Here is a 16055-nt window from a genome sequence, read left to right as displayed (position 1 = left end):
AAAATTTACTCAAAGAGCAGATTTACATGCCTTCAGCTTTGTAGTACTAGAAAGGGGAAACATCTCCCAGTCAGATGTAGTACCCATTTTCACAAGGCATTTAGGTAAAGGGCTTACAACTACATTCTACAAAGTTTGTTTAAACGTCTTAAATTTTATAATTCTATTAACCTGTATGTTTTCGTTTGTTTTTTTTTGTTTTGTTTTGTTTTGTTCTTGGCCCCAGATCATTTTACCTTTTCTTTCTTTTTTTTTCTTTTTTCTTTTTTGAGACAGAGTCCCATTCTTGTCACCCAGGCTGGAGTGCAGTGGCATGATCTCAGCTCACTGCAACCTCCACCTCCCTGGTTCAAGCGATTCTCCTGCCCCAGCCTTCCAAGTAGCTGGGATTACAGGTGCCCACCATCACACTTGGCTAATTTTTGTATTTTTAGTAGGGATGGGGTTTCACCTTGTTGCCCAGGCTGGTCTGGAACTCCTGACCTGAGGTGATCCACCCAGGTGTGTTGGCCTCCCAAAGTGCTGGGATTACAGGCGTGAGCCACCGCGCCAGGCCTATTTTATCTTTTCTGGTGAAAAAGGGTTTGGGTTCCCAGCAGGGAGCTGCATCTGTGAGACCTATAAGGAACAACAAATTTGATAAGGCTTCTTAAACAGTCCTGTGATTCTGTGGGAGGGGCACCAATGCAAAAGGGGCTCCCTGAACTCCAAAATTTACCTTGACCTGGGTAATAGGCATATTTGCCGAGAGGATAACCCAGTTATCATAAAACCAGCCCAACATGGTTTTTGTGTGAAGCATATTAACTGCTTCACCTGGGGTGATTAACTTGGTATTTTATAGGGAGAGTTGGGCAGTTTCCTGCTGATACGTTTGGCTGTGTGCCCCGCCAAATCTCATTTTGGATTGTAGCTCCCATAATTTCCACGTGTTGTGGGAGGGACCTGGTGGGAGAGAATTGAATCAGGAGAGCGGTTTTCCCCATCCTGTTCTCATGCTAGTGAATAAGTCTCATGAAATCCGATGGTTTTATAAGGGGGAACCACTTTCACTTGGTTCTTATTCTCTCTCTTTCCTGCTGCAATGTAAAACATGCCTTTCGCCTTCCCCCACGATTGTGAGACCTCCCCAGCCACATGGAACTATGAGTCCATTAAACCTCTTTTTCTTTATAAATTACCCAGTCTTGGGTATGTCTTTATTAGTAGCATGAAAATGAACTAATACAGTAAATTGGTACCAGTAGAGTGGGGCAGTGCTTGTAAAGATACACAAAAATGTGGAACCAACTTTGGAACTGGGTAGTGGGCAGAGGTTGGAGCAGTTTGGAGGGCCCTGAAGAAGACAGGAAAATGTGGGACAGTTTGGAACTTCACAGAGATTTGTTGAATGGCTTTAACCAAAATGCTGATAATCATATGGACAGTGAAATCCAAGCTGAGGTGGTCTCAGATGAAGATGAGGAAATTGTTGGGAACTGCAGTAACGGTGACTCTCGCTATGTTTTAGCAAAGAGACTAGCAACACATGTTGCCTGGCATTCCCATCCCCAGCAAAGTCTCACCGTAGCCTCAGCCACTGAGGAAATCAGACACTAATGATGCTAATTACAGCTGAAGAAATCATATGGAGACTACACTATTGAGCTCACCTAGAATCAAAGCCAAAGCACCCTACTCAACCAATACTACACATACATCTATAGAAAAAAGTGTTTCCCTATGAAAGCCAATGCATAAAATTAAAGGAAACAACCATTACATCAGATGTGCAGATACCAACATAAGCACACAAGAAACATAAAAAAAGTGTGGAAACACGACACCTCCAAAAAAACCAGTAATTTTCTAGAAAAAAAATTTCAGAAAAAGGAAATTGATGAAATAATTAAAAATTATGATATTAAAGAAACTCAGTGAGATATAGAAGATGATAAAAATTAGGGAAACAATTCATGATCTGAGTAATAACTTCAACAAAGCAATAAATGTCATAAAAGGTCAAATAAAAATCCTAGATTGGAAGAATTTAATAAATGAAATAATATAATTGACAGCTTCAACAATAGACAAGATAAAGTAGAATAAAGAATTTCTAACCTTGAAGATATGACTTTTGAAATAACCCAAACAAAACAAAAAGAAGAAAAAAGGATGAAGAATTCTACATGACATAGGGGATACCATAAAGGAAGCAAATATTCAAAATGTAGAAATTCCAGAAAAAGAAAAGAAGTGCAAAGACATAAAAACCTTTAACAGGCTGGGCATGGTGGCTCATGCCTGTAATTCCAACACTTTGTGAGGCTAAGGTGGGAGGAGTGCTTAAGCCTAGGAGTTCGAGGCTGAAGTGAGCCATGATCACATCACTGCACTCCAGCCTGAGGAGTTCAAGGCTGCAGTGAGTCATGTTCACGCTACTGCACTCTAACCCAAGAGACAGAGTGAGACCTTATCTCTAAAAAACAAAAACAAACAAACAAAAAGCCAATTAAACAAAATAATAGCTGAAAACTTCTCAAGTCTTGCAATAGATATAGACCTTCAGATAAGGAAGTTCAGAGATCTCCAAAAAAATTCAACCTTAAAAGATCTTACACAAAGCACATTATAGTCAAACGGTCAAAAGTAGAAGACAAAGAGAAAATTCTAAAACCCTCAAGAGCAAAGTATCAAGTCATATAGAGGGGAATTCCCATTAGACTAAGTGAATTGCTTTGCAAGAAACCTTATAGGCTGGAAGAAAATAGAATGCTTTATTCAAGCTGCTGAAAGAGAAAAAGTAACAGTCAAGAATACTACAATCAACAAAACTGTATTTCAAAATGAGAAATGAAATCTCCCAAACAAGCAAACACTGAGAGAATTAATTATCACTAGACCAGCCTTTTAAGAAATGCTTCAGGGAGTCCTACATCGGGAAATAAAAGGATGATATTTACCATAATGAAAAAATATCAAAGTATGAAACAGATTAGTATAGCAGACACACAAATGAGAAAGAAAAATGAGACAAATGTTACCACTACAGGAAACCACAAAATCATGATAATAAATAATAAGAGAGAAAGGAAAAGGCATATATAAAACAATCATAAAACAATTAGCAAAACGACAGAAATAATTTATTACCTATTAATAACCTTAAATGTAAACAGATTAAATTTCTCAAGTGAAAGACGTAGACTGAAAAATGGATTTTAAAAAATGATTCAACTATGTACTGCCTACAAGAAACTGACTTCAACTGTAAAGATACATATAGACTGAAAAGGGATGGAAAATAAGAATTCACATTGCATATCAAAAATGAGCAGGAGTAGCTATACTTATATCAGACAAAACATAATTTAAATCAAAAACCATAAAAAGAGACATAAAATAAGTACATAATGATGAAAGAACCATAACAATCTGAATATATATGCACCCAAAAACAGAGCACCTATTACTAGTATATTTAGCAATATTATTAATATTACTAAAGCAAATATTCCTTCCTTTCTTTCTTCCTCTCTCCCTCCCTCCCTTTCCTTTCTTCCCTTCCCCTCCCTTCCCTTTCCTTTCCCTTCCCTTCCCTTCCCTTCCCTTCCCTTCCCTTCCCTTCTCTTCCTTTCTTGCTTCCTTCCCTCTTTCCTTTCTTCTCTTTGACAGGATCTCATGCTGTTGCCCAGGCTAGAGAGCAATGGCATGATCATATCTCACTGCAGCCTTGACCTCTTGGGTTCAAGCAATCCTCCCACCTCAGCCTCCCAAGTAGCTGGAACTACCGGCATGTGTCACCACAGCCAGCTAAATTTTTTTTTTTTTTTTTTTGTAGAGACAGTGTTTGCCATGTTGCCCAGGCTGGTCTCAAACTCCTGAACTGAAGTAATCCACCCACCTCAGCCTCCTAAAGTACTGGGATTACAGGTGTAAGCCATTGCACCTTGCCTGTTTTCTTATACATATAATGAGGAAGATGAGATTCTAAGATGATATGGTTTATGTGCTTTTTTATTTTGCAATTTTTGTTGTTGAAAATATTTATTTTTATAGTAAAATTAGCAAGTGGTATTAGAATGGGAAAAAATGCTACCTTGAATACAGAATAATTTCAAAGACAGCAAAATTATCTGTAAAATTTTCCCAATTAGACAGTAAGCATTTATCTGGGTTTTTTCTTTCTTAGATTAGCCTTTCATTTATAAATTTTATGTCTGACAATATTCCAATGTGTTAATTGTTCTTTGATCTTTATTAATTCCTTCGGACCCACCAGTCAAATGGCCTGGGAAAATAGGATAGCATTAGACATGATACTAGCAAAAGAAGGTGGAGTTTGTGTCACGATCAGGATTCAATGCTGTACTTATATCCCTAATAACACTGCTCCTGGCAGACCGTAACTAAAGCATTACAGGGTCTTACTGCCCTATCAAATGAGTTAGCCAAAAATTCTGAACTAAATGATCCCTTCACAAATTTAATAGGAAATTTGTTCGGTAGATGGAAGGGACTTATGTCCTCAATCCTCTCTCTGGCCATTGGAAAGGGGTTGCTTATTCTAGTAGGATGCTGCATTGTACCCTGTGCCTGAGGATTAATTCAAAGACTTATTGAAATAGCTCTCACTAAAACCTCTTAGGATCCTCCTCCCCCGATTCAAATAGGCTTTTCCTTCAAGAAGACCAAGTAGAACAATGGAGCCAAATTATGTTAGAAAGATTTGAAGAGAAAGAGTTATGATAAAAGGGAAAGGGGGAAGTTGCGCGATATGATGAAGTTGCTCTTCAAATAATCTGATCAATCTTTTATTCTTTAATTCATAGTACCCCTCCACCTTTTTTCACCTTTTTTTCTTTTTGCCTTGTTAGATGCCCAGGCATGCCACAGTACCAGGCGTTATCAGTACCAGCTCACTTTCCTTTCCTTATTTGGAAAGAGGACTAACTTTCTAGCTCATTACAGACACCCCTTCCCCTTCCTCTCCAATTCTTTTACGTGCCCGCCCTATCTAAAAATAAAAATCAAATGTTTAGCCAACCAGGATGAGTTTAGAGTGTACGACCTGAGCCCAGCCAATGGGGAAAAGGTACACGGGCAGGACTTGCATCAGGAATAAAGGCTCTCGTGCCCCTCTGTTTAGGTGTGCTCTCATGGTAACTGGCCAAGGAGGCACCCCTCTGTGCAGAAGTAAAATTGCTTTGCTAAGAATCCTTTGTTTGAGTGTTTAATTTCCTTAGGATTTTGAGCGTTATTCCTAACAACACCATGAACTGTACCCATATAAGACAGTTAACTTTATTGATAAATACCAATAAATGCTGTGTATGTTCTGACGGTTCCACTGAACAATTGTTCCCTCATCTCTCTACTTTTCCTTAGGCCTCCTTATATTTACTAAGCCCTAACAATATTAAAAATAGGCCAATAATGGCCCTACAAAGACCTGTAAGTGTTCAAGTAAAGGAAGAGTCGCATGTCTCTTACTTTAAATCAAAAGCTAAAAAGGATTAAACTTAGTGAGGAAGGCATGTCGAAAGCCCAGATAGGCCAAAAGCTAGGCTTATTATATAAAACAGCTAACCAAGATGTGAATGTAAAGAAAAAATTCTTGAAAGAAATTACAAGTGCTGCTCCAGAGAACACACAAATAATAAGAAAACAAGATAGGCTTATCACTGATATGGAGAAAGTTTAGTAGTCTAGATAGAAGATGAAATCAATCACAACATTCTCTTAAGTCAAAGCCTAATCCAGAGCAAGATCCTAACTCTTGTCAATTCTATGATGGGTGAGAGAGGTGAAGAAGCTGCAGAAGAAAAGTTAGAAGCTAGCAGAGGTTGGGTCATGAGGTTTAAGGAAAGAAGCCATCTCCTTAACATAAAAACGAAAGAAGAAGCAGCAAGTGCTGATGTAGAAACTGCAGCAAATTACCCAGAAGATATAGCTAAGATAACTGAAGGTGTCTACACTGAACAATAGATTTTTAGCATAGATGAAACAGCTTTGTATTGGAAAGACATGTCATCTAGGATTTTTATACCTAGAGAGGAAAAGTCAACATCTGGCTTGAAATCTTCAAAGGACAAGCTGACTCTCTTGTTAGGGCCTAAAGCAGCTGGTGACTTTAAGTTAAAGCCAGTAGTCTTTTACCATTTCAAAAGTCCTAGGGATCTTAAGAATTATGCTAAATGTAACCTGCCAATGCTCTACAAATGAAACAACAATGTCTGGATGACAGCACATTTGTTTATAGCATTGCTTACTGAGTATTTTAAGCCCATTGTTGAGAAACGCTGCTCAGAAGCAAAAAAGAGGTCTTTTTTTTTCTTTTCAAAATATTACAGCTCATTGACAATGCACCTAGTCACTCAAGAGCTCTTATAGACATGGACCAGGAGGTTAATGTTTTCATTCCTGCTAACACAGCATCCGTTTCTGCAACCAATGAATCAAGGAGTAATTTTGACTTTCAAGTTTTATTCTTTAAGGAATACACATCAGAAGGCTATAACTGCCACAGATAGTGATTCTTCTTACATATCAGAGCGAAGTTAATTGAAAACCGCCTGCAAACGATTTACCATTCTAGATGCCATTAAAAAGATTTGTGATTCATGGAAGGAGGACAAAGTATCAACATTAACAGACACTTGGAAGAAGTTGAATCCAACCCTCATGGATGACTTTGAGGGGTTCAGGACTTCAGTGGTGGGAGTAACTGCAGGTATGGTGGAAATAGCAAGAGAACTAGAACTGGAAGTGGAACCTGGAGATGTGGCTTAATTGATGCAATTTTATCAGGAAACTTTAATAAATGAGGAGCTGATTTTTATGGATGAGCAAAGAAAATGGTTCTTGAGACAAATATTACTCCCAGTGAACACGCTGTGAACATTGTTGAAGTGATAATAAAGTATTCAGAATACTGCATAAACTTAGTTGATAAAGCAGTAGCAGGATTTGAGAGGACTGACTTCAATTTTGAAAGAAGTTTACTATGAGTAAAATGCTATTTAACAGCATCTCATGCTACAGATAAAAATTTCATAAAAGGAAGACTAAATTAACACCACAAACTTCACTGTTGTCTTATTTTAAAAATAGCCACATCTACCCCATCCTTCAGCAACCACTGCTCTGATCCATCAGCAGCCATCAACATCAAGGCTCCACCAGCAAAAAAAGATTTTCACTCACTAAAGACTCAAATAATTGTTAGCATTTTTAGCAATAAAGTATTTTTAACAAAACTGTGTACATTTTTTAGACATAATGCTATTACATACTTAATAGAAGACAGTGTAATGCAAACGTAACTTTTATATGAATTGGGAAAACAAATAATTAGTGTGACTCACTTTATTGCAGTAATTGCTTTATTGTGGTGGTCTGGAACTGAACCCACAATATTTCTAAAGCATGCCTGTAGGTTAGTTTCAAATTGAACAAGGCAGAAGTCAAATGTTGCTGAAGTTCACTTAGATAACATGTAAAAGATTTAGTATTTGAAATGAGGTGGTCTGACCTGTGCTACTAACATTTGTGCTGTTTTGATTTTATGTATAAGATGCTTTAGATAGGAATACCAGAAAAAAAATGACAGTGATTGGCTTACAGTTTTAATTGTATTGTTGCCATGCACTAAGATATTATTCTTCTAAGTTTATGTGTGCTATAGTGATGTATACACATATATTTTTCCATTTTGGGGGGATGAAACAAAGTCCAGAGATACTAATTTTGGACAGTTTTCTGAATTATTAGTTTCTATTTAGTTTCTCTAAATAGACAGTTCAAAATAAAAAACATACTGATACCATTACCCAAATCCAAGATCTCCAGACATTTGAAGTAACAAGTAAAATTTGAGGTATTTCTGTTATTGTTCCTAAGCCCTCCAAATCTGCTTATTTATTGATAGTCTAGAAAAAAGATAAAGATTCAAGTGTCTTTGAGTGTTAGTGCACAGAGCTTTAAGAGTAACACACATTTATTAAGGATGTGTTACATGCTTGGAATTCTGATCAATACTTTACATAATCATATTAAATGATCTTCACAATTAACTTATGAGCAAGGTAATAATATCAAACCCATTTCAAGATGAGAAAATACAGTTTTAAAGACACTAAATTACTTATCCAAAGCCACATAGAGAGTAAGTTCTAAAGTAGTGATATTTCTCTAACTGTATTAAAGACTACTTGTATAAGAATTGTGTCATGGTGCTGGTAAAAACCCAGGTCTCTGTGTGTCCTCAGTCTTCCCACTGAGTAACATCAGCATTTGTGTTTCCTATTTGGTTTCTCTATGTTTTGACCAGCACCTCCGTTGAGATGTTTGAGAATCATGTTCATAAATTGTATCCACTAGTTTAAAAAGGGAAGCTGTGGGAAAGAAATGCAACTTTTGCCTATATCCTGTGAAAGAGTGACTTTCTACATATTCTGTAAATGCTTCCTCAGTTACTCAGCAAAAATAAAGCACAGAACTGTTAGGAAAACGCTAGATAAAGCATTCTTACTTGTCCTTTTGTCTAGTAGCCTCTGAAACTTGTTAAGAAGCATTTATTCATTTTACAAACCCCATGAGTTTTCTTGCAAACTTTCTTTTCCTTCTCTAGCACAGAAAATTACTACTGTTGAATCTAACCAGAGGTAGACTTGGAATAGTAATTGTATTTGTGTAATGTTTTAATGATTGAGGTATTTTTCTCATGAATTATCTTATACAATGAGAAACTAATATCTCTCTGTTTTGTGAGCCAGGGTCTGGGGTTGGTGCTGGTAACAGAATAGTGAATGGGGAAGTCATACTCTTCGCTTTCATGGAGTTTCTAGTACAGTTAACACTCTAAAGTTTTATTTTAGATTGTAGAACTGTGAGGTATAAAAGATGGGTGTTATTATTTCTATTTTAAATATGAGAAAAAGGAAGTTAAAAAGGCTATGAAACTGGTTCATGATTGTCATTTACATAATTGACACCTAAATTATTTTGCTGATTCTAAGTTTAATATTCCTTTTACTATCTTACACTGCCTTTCAAACCTAGATAGTTTGGACAGATTTCAACAACTTTTTGCACAACTTATATTAATTAAGCCCTAACCTATATTGGCCTGATTTTGATTTTATGTGTATATATCTGAAGATGCAGTAAATCATACTATGTTCAGGTAATTAGAAATGGAGGACAAGAAGAATGAAAATTAAAGGAAAATAGAATAATTGGGAAGTAAATGATAAACTCATGTTATTGTTTCTGTATATTCAAAGAAGAGACTAGGGAATTCTGATAGGAAAGATAATATTAAAAATAACTCCAAAGAGAAGAAAGGGAGAAATACGCAATTTTCAGCTACTGATTCATTCATACATATCTTTTATTGTACAATAAAGCCCTTATCTGTGTTATCCTATCCATCTCTTTGCATTAAGGTAGTTGGTCAACCTTGGTCATGCCAGCCTTCCTCTCACACATTAAATAATGTTTGTTTTCACAGAAGGTAGGGTGCATTTTCCCATTATGAAAATAAGCACAGTTCATATTTCCTTTTCCATCTTCCAAAAGCTCAAACCTGTGAATGGGAAAGTTAGAATAAATTCCTTTGAAAACTAAGCAAACAATCAGTAATCATACTCTGTGTATAGTAGTTTGATGCACCAAATAGAGTCTCTGAGGAAAATAGGAAAAAAGAAAAAGCAATTCTCATTGTTGAGAAACTTCCACGCTGCTTGGCAGTACAAGGTACGTATATTTGAAAAGCCCAATATCAATTTCATGTAGCATAAGATTGGGAGCAATGGAACTCTAGGTACAATAGGAGCCCTGAAGAAGTGATGGAGATGGCTCCAGAATAATGGGAAAATGCGTTATCTACAAGATCAGACTTTAGTTCAGTATTGATGGAAGGTCAGGGCTTAGATGAACTGACAGGAGATGGAAGAGCCCTACAGGACAAGTAGCTGCAATGGATGGGAATACACTCGTGGAAAAGTGAGTTGATTCAGTAGTTTTGAAATCAGGCTTTCTGTTACAAGATAAATCATCTAAGACAGCATGCTGTATTTTAATTGTCTGTTAAGTTATATTTATTTCTTTCTAAACTGCTTATAATGAGAGGACAAGGAACATATACTTATTAGTTTATTTAGAAAATATCTGCAGAACCATGTGGCAAAGATTTTCTACGTGCTGAGGACACACTGATAAAGAAAGACAAGGAAGATAATGTCTTTCTTGTTGGGGAACTTTCATTTCAATGGGGCGATACCAGCAGGAAGCCCACAAAAAATAGACAAGAAAAATTCAGACAATGGTAAGAGTTACAAAGAAACAAAACAGTGGTAGACTGTATGGATGTGGGTTTAAGGGAGGCTAATTTAGTTTGGGTAGAGTTAGCCTCATTGAAGAAGTGATGTTTAAAGAGAGACTTGAGTCACAGGAGATAGATGGTCATGGAGTTGTGAAGGCAGAGCATTCTAGCAGAAGAAAATAGCAAGACAAAAGTCTTAAGGCAACAGAACAAGTTTGATTTGTTGGAAGAATGGAAAGAACACTAATTTGCCTGCAATACTGTGAATGAGGCAGCAAGCAATGGGAGATAGCAGATAAAGCCCAAGGTCTGTGAAGAGGCTTGCTTGTAGTTGTAGTATCCTAAGATTCTACCTATAGCAAATACTTAATAAATATTTGTTTAAAAATTTAATTAATAATTTGAGTAATTATCAGATTATATAAGTTTTGGTTATCAGTTTAAATTTTAATTGAAGAGAGACTGCAGTTTTGATGTACAGGATGAACAAAAGATGTCGAGACTAGAGATTAGAAAGCCATATAGGAAGCAACTCAACTCTTAATGCAATTAGTCCCTTTGCCTGGATTGTTTGTAGAAGGATGAAGCTTCATTAATGGACATTGGAATTATCTTGTGAACTACAAAGTATCGAATTCTTGGAGACTCCTAGAATAGAAGAGTAGGCAAAATAACACTGAAAATTCAAAAGGACTCTCAAGGTAACAACTGTCAACTGTAAAATAATGATAATGAAATTTTGTTTCAAAAATATATGAAGATAATCAGAGCAAGCAAAACACGAACACACACACACGCACGCATGCGTGCCCGTGCGCGCGCGCGTGCACACACACACACACACACACACACACATATATGCACACAGTGTTCCATGGTAAAGTTGAATGTAAAAATGAATGGGAATAATATCAGAGATAAAGGTGGATTGTGGCTTAGACAAAGAGCAAAAGAATGGGAGAGAGGGGAAAGAAGAATTGTCTTATGACCAGTACTCTCTTGTTTGAATTAGCAGGTAAATGAACCAGCTGCTGCTTATACAATCCATAGTAGTGACTTGGACTGAAAGAAAAGGAAATCTCAAGAATAAGAGTTTCTAGTACTGCCTCCTATTCTAAGTGTCCAGTGACTTACATATTTTCTGAGAGAACCGAGCCATCCTCCCACTTCCAGACCTCATTGGACTTCTGGCGAGATAATCCGACCCAACGAATTAAACCAGTTCTGGCTTTGATATATTCCTATAGTAAACATAAATAAACACAATAATCAGAATCCCTCCACAGCTCTTGGTAATGACAGACAAGCTTCGTGATAAGACGTTGGACAAAAAATGTTGGATTACATGTCTATATTAATATTAATGAATTACATTTGATGTTTGAAATTGTCCCAATTTGACTTGTCTGAGAACTTAAAAAAAAAGTAGGACACAGGTAAAATTGTACACAAAATAGCTGATATTCTAATCTTGCTTTGTTTTATGACATATATTTAGATCTTCAGTCAGTCGAGGATTATACTCCCAAATAGAATACCAAATATGATTCAAAGGAATACATGTAAACAGAGAAAGGAAACACAAAGAAATATATTGTTGATGAGCTGTATATTCCTTAAAGTCCTACCTGCTTTGGTTTTATTGCTCGTCTTGCCTATAAAATCTTATATATAGAAGTATTAACTTGTTTTAGTTAATTGTATAAAGGCATTTATGATGTCTTTCTCAAAACGATTTATAAATAACGTACATCTACCTTTCCCTATTTACTTTCTTCTAATTAGCAATTATCACTATCTAGTAAACTATATACTATATCATTTGTTTTGTTTCTTGGCTGTTGCTTTAACTAGAGTATACTCTCTTTGAGGTTAAAGATTTTTCTTTCTGTCTTATTAACTGCATAGGTCCAAATTCTGGAATAGTTTCAGCACATAGTTGTTGAATTAATGAAGGAATAAGTGAATCAATCAACCTATGGGTAACAAAATTATGTGAAGGCCAAATGCTTATACATTCTCAGACCTCCCAGAATAACAAGTGATGATGCATTCTTGGTAAATAAAAAATGACTTGAGCTTCTTGGCAGATATGTGAGACTCAAAATGGCATTCCACAGGAGATATTGTGTGAAAGTCATGTGTGACTGTTTATTTCTTTTTTTTTTTTTTTTTTTTTTTTTTTTTTTTGAGACGGAGTCTGGCTCTGTCGCCCGGGCTGGAGTGCAGTGGCCGGATCTCAGCTCACTGCAAGCTCCGCCCCCCGGGTTTACGCCATTCTCCTGCCTCAGCCTCCCGAGTAGCTGGGACTACAGGCGCCCGCCGCCTCGCCCGGCTAGTTTTTTGTATTTTTTAGTAGAGACGGGGTTTCACCGTGTTCGCCAGGATGGTCTCGATCTCCTGACCTCGTGATCCGCCCGTCTCGGCCTCCCAAAGTGCTGGGATTACAGGCTTGAGCCACCGCGCCCGGCCTGACTGTTTATTTCTTAAAGCTTGAGCCACCAGGAACCTTTCTGTTATTTCCTAATATTTTCTTTAAAATATATCAATATTCTATAATTCCCAATAGGAACTGACAGATAAATTCTACCTGAAATCCAACTATACAATTTCTTATTCTCGAAAAGTTGCATGACTACTTTTAGTTATAAATCTTCAACCTGGCATCTGCCTAGACTAATACAAATTCAGGATATGCATATATGTCTCGAATTAATCTCTATATAATAGAGCTGAGATTTTTAGAAAACTATCTTATTTTGCTGGAGTGGAAAGAAAAGCTAATTTGTTTAACTGGATATCTCCCGCATGAGTCTGAGTCCACAGAAACAGTAAGCGGACAGCACAGCAAGTTAGAACAACAGAGGATACAAATAAATATGAATATTGCTGGGCTGACTCTTTACGTGTGACCCACTATGTCCTGAGCTGTCAGGAAGGGACAAGTCAATTTGACTGATCAACTCTAGCAACGTTGTAGAATATTATGATTGGATTGAATATTTGGGTTCTGTAGTTCTTACTAGGTTTCATAAGGTTCTTAGATTAGTACAAACGGAAAGATGTTAAGAAAAATGTAAAAAACAAAAAAGGTCAAGTGTTACATTTGAGGTTTCTCTCCCTTGCCTCCAAAATATTTGACATAAGAATCTTCTTACCAGAATGTTATGGTTGTCAATCTTCAGTAGAGTAGCATTCAAGTCAGTGCAGTACTGCTTACTCTCTTTCCATGTTAAGTTGTGCTTGAAGAACCCATAGCAGTTATCTCCATAGTATCTCCAGTTTGTGTCACAGGGGCTGCATTTATGACCTTCTGGAGAAACCAAGCACAGGAATGGTGTATTTTTTCTAAATTGGGCTTACATGTTCTCCACATTCAATGTTTTCTGCATATCTCAAGACTCCCTTCAGTTGCCATAAGAGAAATGCTCCAGGGGTTGGAGAGATGAAGAGGTTAAAAAAACAGTACTTACTGAAAGTGCCCTTTAGTTCTGATTGTTTTATTACATATTGGCAGAAACGCTTTGCTAATTGTTGCAGAGTTCCTGTGCTATTTTCATTCTCATCTTGTAGGTAATTGTGCTGCATGACAGCTAGATTCAAAAAGTAAATAATAATAATTTGTAATTAGAACCATAGAAATGATGCAAAGATCTGTCATTGAATTTTCATTTCATTAACATTGCCAATATGTGAGGAGTCAACTAGATACACATGATTAAATGAATATTGAAAAGTGTGAAGGGGCTATAAAGAACAAATCAAGAAATAGAACTGACACCTGAGGGTTAATGAGTGAACTGTTTGAAGGAGACAATGACAAATAAAAAAATCCCAACATCAGTAATATCCCCAGAGCTTGTATTCACTTGCTTCAATACAAGCTTCTCAACTGAGTTGTAGAGGTGAATGACCTTTTATTTTCTGTACTTTCTGTGATGCCAAACTATTCATTCATTTAAAAGTGCATACTGATTTCTTGTTATGCTTAAAGTACTTGTGATATTTAGGTAAATAATAAAGAAATACAGGATGATAAGTGTTAGATTCTAACATCTTTTAAAAAATCAACAAATGCACAAACAAGCAACAACTCCACAGACTACAGTGTGCCATTGGAGGGCTGTGAGAATTACAGAAAGAAGAAATGCACAATAATTTAGTAAGCAAAATGAGAAGCAGAAAATGTTAGACAGAGAGAATTGAATGAGAAAAATTTCAGACAAGGGAACATGGAATTTATATATGAAATTGAAAAACTCTAGTTTGGTTGGTTCTTAGGATATGCAAGATAGGAAAAGGGACAAGGAAGTTTTTAAAAATAGTTTGGATCCACACTGAGGAGGGTCTTAAAGGCTGGTAGTACATTCTTAAAAATAACTTTTAATTAATTAAAATCTTAAAACCTTATCTTAAACTCAAGGAAATGGTCAGCATTCTCCTTTATTGAGATTCTCTTGGTAACTATCTGTAGGACAATTGGAGTAGTGATAAATACACAAATAGTGACCATTGAGAAGCTTAATGGGATATGCCATGACCCTTTCAGTATTACCTTCCTCCAATCAAATTTCTGGCAGAGTCAATACTTACACCAAATCCCCAGAGCTACCAGCCCAACAACCATCCCCACGCACAGAATCAGCAGAATCAAGGCCATCACACGCCACCAGGAGGAAGAAGCAGGATCAACTGTAGGCATATAATAAAGATATCAAGGAGCAGGCAGTACGGGTTAGCTATGGGGAAGGCTCACCCCTGCCCCTGCCCCTGCCTTCTCAGGGTCCTCCAAGTAATAGAAAGAGCTTTGCTGGCAGATCTCACCTGTGTTCTCTTGATGATCATCAACAATAGGCATGGCCCACTCCCATACCACACACCCATCCTCATCCCCAATGGACTTTACCTCTCCAAGCCAAAATATTACTTGCTGTTAAGGCCTGATGCGTTTGTATCTTTTGTTTTGTTTTGTCTTATGCCCACCCATTCCATGAATAATTGTTTTAATAAACAGCAAATGAAGAATCACACTCATTTGCTCACATTCAGAAAACGAAACTTCCAAACATTCTCTTCCCTTATCCCCTTGACTTCTATGCCCTCCAGCATTAAACGTTCAGAACCTTAATGCAGTTTTCCCTGCATGTATATTGGATGCTTGTAATCTAAATAGGTCTGTATGAGCTTATGAAAACACTACTCAAATGCTTTAGAGCATTAACATCATTCAAGAAAAAGAAATTAAACTATATACACTATCCATAGTAGAAAAAGAAAAAAACTGAATCAACTCATTTTTTAAATTAATTTCCAAATTATTGGCTCTGAGCATTCTTACCAGAGATGAGAGCTGGTTTTCGAGTTTTAATATTTAAGGTGACGTATCCATCTTCATCCTGCATGGCTTCCCGAGTACTGCAACTGAGCTCGGAGTTCAATGACTTTGCAAAATGTAGTTTCCAAGTCTTACAATCTCAATATCTGTCAGTATATGATCTTCCTGTCTCTAGTAGGGTAGAACCATGTGAGATGGGACACATTTTTTTCTTTGCTTATTGTTTTCCAGGAAGCCTTTTCATAGCTGCTCAGAGATACATGGATCTTGAACACAAACACACAAAAATAATAATAACTTGTGGTAAAGGAGTAGATAGGGTATTTGCTCCCTGTTTTTTTTTTTTTTTTTAATCTTCAACACTAAATAAAGGGGCATTCCATCATATGTATCCTTTCCAAGAACAAAGGTTCC

The 16055-nt window shown here is 36.7% G+C and overlaps 2 protein-coding genes across 4 annotated transcripts in view; one reads left to right on the top strand and one right to left on the bottom strand.

Annotated features, from left to right (window-relative positions):
- CLEC12A (C-type lectin domain family 12 member A) overlaps positions 1-11984 on the top strand; it is a 32152-nt gene extending 20168 nt beyond the window's left edge. Inside the window, exon 6 of one of the 2 annotated variants that reach the window (XM_077953567.1) lies at positions 11319-11984. In XM_077953567.1, the coding sequence (XP_077809693.1) occupies positions 11319-11325 (7 nt within the window). In that variant the 3' untranslated portion in view covers positions 11326-11984. The remainder of the gene's footprint in view (positions 1-11318) is intronic. The other variant, XM_077953565.1, reaches the window with a different exon arrangement.
- Positions 6449-16055, bottom strand: part of CLEC1B (C-type lectin domain family 1 member B) — a 26084-nt gene continuing 16477 nt past the window's right edge. Inside the window, exons 1-6 of one of the 2 annotated variants that reach the window (XM_001114790.5) lie at positions 15645-15835; positions 14900-14998; positions 13780-13899; positions 13465-13619; positions 11441-11547; positions 6449-9568 (exon numbers count right to left, since the gene is read on the bottom strand). In XM_001114790.5, coding sequence (XP_001114790.2) covers positions 9424-9568; positions 11441-11547; positions 13465-13619; positions 13780-13899; positions 14900-14998; positions 15645-15708 — 690 coding nt within the window. In that variant the 5' untranslated portion in view covers positions 15709-15835 and the 3' untranslated portion in view covers positions 6449-9423. 2 annotated transcript variants of the gene reach the window in all.

Source organism: Macaca mulatta, chromosome 11, assembly GCF_049350105.2.
Source record: "Macaca mulatta isolate MMU2019108-1 chromosome 11, T2T-MMU8v2.0, whole genome shotgun sequence".
Taxonomy (NCBI): Eukaryota; Metazoa; Chordata; class Mammalia; order Primates; family Cercopithecidae; genus Macaca; species Macaca mulatta.
The sequence above is the reverse complement of the archived record's forward strand: the minus strand, read 5'-3'. Positions and strand labels throughout refer to the sequence as shown.